Source organism: Hylaeus volcanicus, chromosome 6 (assembly GCF_026283585.1).
Source record: "Hylaeus volcanicus isolate JK05 chromosome 6, UHH_iyHylVolc1.0_haploid, whole genome shotgun sequence".
Taxonomy (NCBI): domain Eukaryota; kingdom Metazoa; phylum Arthropoda; class Insecta; order Hymenoptera; family Colletidae; genus Hylaeus; species Hylaeus volcanicus.
In genome coordinates, this window is record NC_071981.1 from 19794889 (window position 1) to 19798716 (window position 3828).

The window sequence follows — 3828 nt, forward strand, 5'->3', positions numbered from 1 at the left end:
GGTGTTTCCGTAGTTACTATCATCACTTCAGTAGTGCGAACTGTTGTCTCCGTAGTAACATTGACAGGGAAGGATTCTGTAGTTTCTGTTGAAGACACAGTTGTAGATTCAGTTGTATAGGATGGGGTTTCAGTACTCTCTTCGGTTGTTTCCGTGGTAGACAAAGGTGTGGTACTTGTGATTGCCTCTGTCGTTTTTTCGATAGCTTCCGTAGTAACATTTACAGGGAACGATTTTGTCGTTTCTGTTGTTGATTCAGTTGTGAACTGTGATGTTTCAGTAATGATACTTGGTGTTTCCGTAGTTACTATCATCACTTCAGTAGGGCGAACTGTTGTCTCCGTAGTAACATTAACAGGGAAGGATTCTGTAGTTTCTGTTGAAGACTCAGTTGTAGATTCAGTTGTATAGGATGGAGTTTCAGTACTCTCTTCGGTTGTTTCCGTGGTAGACAAAGGTGTGGTACTTGTGATTGCCTCTGTCGTTTTTTCGATAGCTTCCGTAGTAACATTTGCAGGGAATGATTCTGTCGTTTCTGTCGTTAATTCAGTTGTGAACTCTGATGTTTCAGTAATGATACTTGGTGTTTCCGTAGTTACTATCATCACTTCAGTAGTGCGAACTGTTGTTTCCGTAGTAATATTGACAGGGAAAGATTCTGTAGTTTCTGTTGAAGACTCAGTTGTAGATTCAGTTGTATAGGATGGTGTTTCCGTAGTTTCTTCAGTTATTTTCGTAGTAAGGAGTGCCAAAGTACTTCGAGGTGTCTTCGATGCAGTTGCCTCGGTAGATTCTGTGGTTTCATTGACTGGTATTGATTCCGTAGTTACTATTGTAGATTCTGTTGTAGATTCAGTGGAGGAAAGTGTAATACTTGGCGTAGTCATGGTAGTTGTCTCTTCGGTAGTTACTGGAACTCTCAGTGATTCAATACTTATACTACTAGGTGTAATTGTTGCTTCCTCAGTGGTCGATAAACCTTCACTGGAGGTAGTAATGGCTTCAGTGGTAACTGCTGTAGAGACACTAGATGTTTCCTCATAGTCAACAAATTTGGGAGGTTCTCTCGTCGCTTCTTCTTCATACTCCTCCTCTTCCTCGTATTCGGAAACAGTATATGCTTCGGTCTCTTCCGTATATTCGGCTTCTACAGATAGTGTCGTAGACGGAGTGCTACTCTCGGTGGTAAAAATACTTGAAGTTATTTCTGGCGTCACGAATGTAGTTGTAGATTCAGTCGTAGAAAATGTAGTTACAGTAGTTTCTTCGGTTGTTTCCGTTGTAGTGAATGGTGGGGTGCTTGGAGTGCTCTCCGTCGTAGTCTCTATTTTTGTAGTTTGTACTATGATTTCAGTAGTAGGTATTGGCGTTGTTTTTTCTAGTTGTACAGGCACAGTAGTCATCTTTTCGGTTGTCTTTCCTGTTACATTAATCGTTACTGATTCTGTAGTTATTATCGTGGATTCAGTTGTAAATTCGGTTGTAGAAGACGGAATTTCAACAGTTTCTTCGGTTGTTTCCGTGCTAGGTGAAGCACTTGCTGTTGTTGCCTCAGTTGTTTCAGTAGCTTCTGTAGTTTCCGAAACCGACACTGATTTCGTCGAAACGATGGTGGATTCGGTTGTCATTTCTGACGTTTCAATGGTGCTAGTTGGTTCTTTTGTTGTCATTATTATGACTTCACTTGTAGAAATAGCTGTCGTTGTTTTTGGTATCACAGGTATAGTTTTTGTTTCGATAGTTTTCACAGCTTCTGTAACCGTAACTGATTCTGTAGTGATTAATGTAGATTCAGTTGTCGATTCTGTTGTAGTCGAGGTTGTAAATGTAGATGGACTTTCTGTGGTAATTTCTTCAGTAGTTGTCAAATGCATAGTTATCATTTCAGTAGTCTCGGTGGTTTCTTTAACCAACAATGGTTCCTCAGTTGTTGATATTGTTGTTTCAAATACAGTAGTCTTCTTCTTCGCAGGAGGTGTAGTCTTCGAAGGTTTCATCACTGGTGTAGTAACTTTGATTGGGGTTTCAATAGTTACCACATGCGAGGGTGTTGTCTTAGATGTTGTTACTTTTGGTTTTAAAGTTTTCACTGGTTTGACTAAAGTAGTTTCCTCTTCAGCTACGTAGTCCGACCACTTTGGAAATGCCTCGGTAGCTTCTCCCTCGTATTCCTCCTCTTCGTCGTACGCTTCTTTGTATTCCTTCTCATATTCAGTATCATGCACAGTCTCGGTCTCAACGATGTATTCGGCTTCCGTTGTTATGATAGTAAACTCTGTTGTGGATTCTGTTGTTGCCATCGTCATTACTGTTGTCACAGGCACTGCTGGTATTGCTACAGTTACTTTTTCAGTGGTAATCTCAGGTGTTGTTTCCTCAGTGGTAATCTCTGTTATAGTTGTAATTGCTATAGTGCTAGTGGTTGTAGGTTTAGTTGTCATCACGGTAGTTGGTTCAGTGGTTGTTTCAGTCGTAGTTGCTACTATCGTGGAGGACATTGATATGGTTGTTTCTTCAGTGGTAGTCTCTATTGTAGATGTGATTGCTACAGTGCTAGTAGTTACAGGCTGAGTTATTGTTATCACGGTAGTTGATTCGGTGGCGGCTTCAGTCGTAATTCCCTCTGTAGTGGTAGATTCTGACATGGTTGTTTCTTCAGTGGTAGTTTCCTCAGTAGTTGTTTCTTCCGTGGTGGTCCCTATTGTAGTTGTAGGTGCTACGGTGCTAATAGCTACAGATTCAGTTGTTATAACGATCGTTGATTCGGTGGTAGCTTCAGTCGTAATTGCCTCTGTAGTAGTAGACTCTGCCATGGTTGTTTCTTCAGTGGAAATTTCTGCTGTAGTTGATTCTTCTGTGGTTGTTGTTTCCACGGACGTTGGTTTAGTGGTTGTCTCAGTTGTAATTGCTTCTTCAGTGGTAGTTTCCTCAGTAGTGGATTCTTCCGTGGTGGTCTCTACTGTAGTTGTCATTGCCACTGTGCTACTAGTTGCAGGTTCAGTTGTTGTTACCACTGTAGTTACTTCAGTGGTTGTCTCAGTCGTACTTGCTTCTTCAGTGGTAGCTTCTATAGTAGTGGATTCTTCCGTGCTGGTCCCTATTGTAGTTGTAGGTGTTACAGTGCTAACAGCTACAGATTCAGTTGTTACAACGATCATTGATTCGGCGGTAGCCTCAGTCGTAGTCGTCTCTGTAGTGGTGGATTCTGACATGGTTGTTTCTTCAGTGGTAGTTTCCTCAGTAGTTGATTCTTCCGTGGTGGTCCCTATTGTAGTTGTAGGTGGTACAGTGGCAGTAGTTGGAGGCTCAGTTGTTGTTACCAGTGTCGTTGACTCGGTGGTTGTCTCAGTCGTAATTATTTCTTCAATGGCAGTTTCTTCAATAGTAGTTAATTCCTCAGTAGTAGTCTCTATTGTACTTGTAGCTGCCATAGTGGTTGAAGTTGAAGGTTCAGTTGTTGTTACTACGATCGTTGCTTCGGTCGTAGTTTCAGCGATAGTTGTCTCTGTTGTTGTGAATACTGGCATGGTCGTTTCTAGAACGGTAGTTTCTACTGTAGTTAGTTCTTTTGTGGTTGTTGTTAGCACAATCGTTGGTTTAGTGATTGCCTCAGTCGTACTTGTTTCTTCAGTGGTAGATTCTTCCGTGGTGGTCTCTATTGTAGTTGATTTTTCTGTGCTTGTTCTTACCGTAGTAGTTAGTTCAGTGGTTGCCTCAGTCGTAATTGCTTCTTCAGTGGTAGTCTCTAAAGTAGTTGATTCTTCCGTGGTGGTCATTGTGGTAGAAGTAGCTGGCACTGTACTAGTAGATGTAGGTTCAGTTGTTGTT

General features: G+C 41.5%; 1 protein-coding gene across 1 annotated transcript in view; it reads right to left on the bottom strand.

The window, feature by feature from the left end:
* LOC128878553 (mucin-2-like) overlaps positions 1-3828 on the bottom strand; it is a 10850-nt gene that overhangs the window by 4414 nt on the left and 2608 nt on the right. Inside the window, exon 4 of the mRNA XM_054126840.1 lies at positions 137-3796. Coding sequence (XP_053982815.1) covers positions 137-3796 — 3660 coding nt within the window. The remainder of the gene's footprint in view (positions 1-136; positions 3797-3828) is intronic.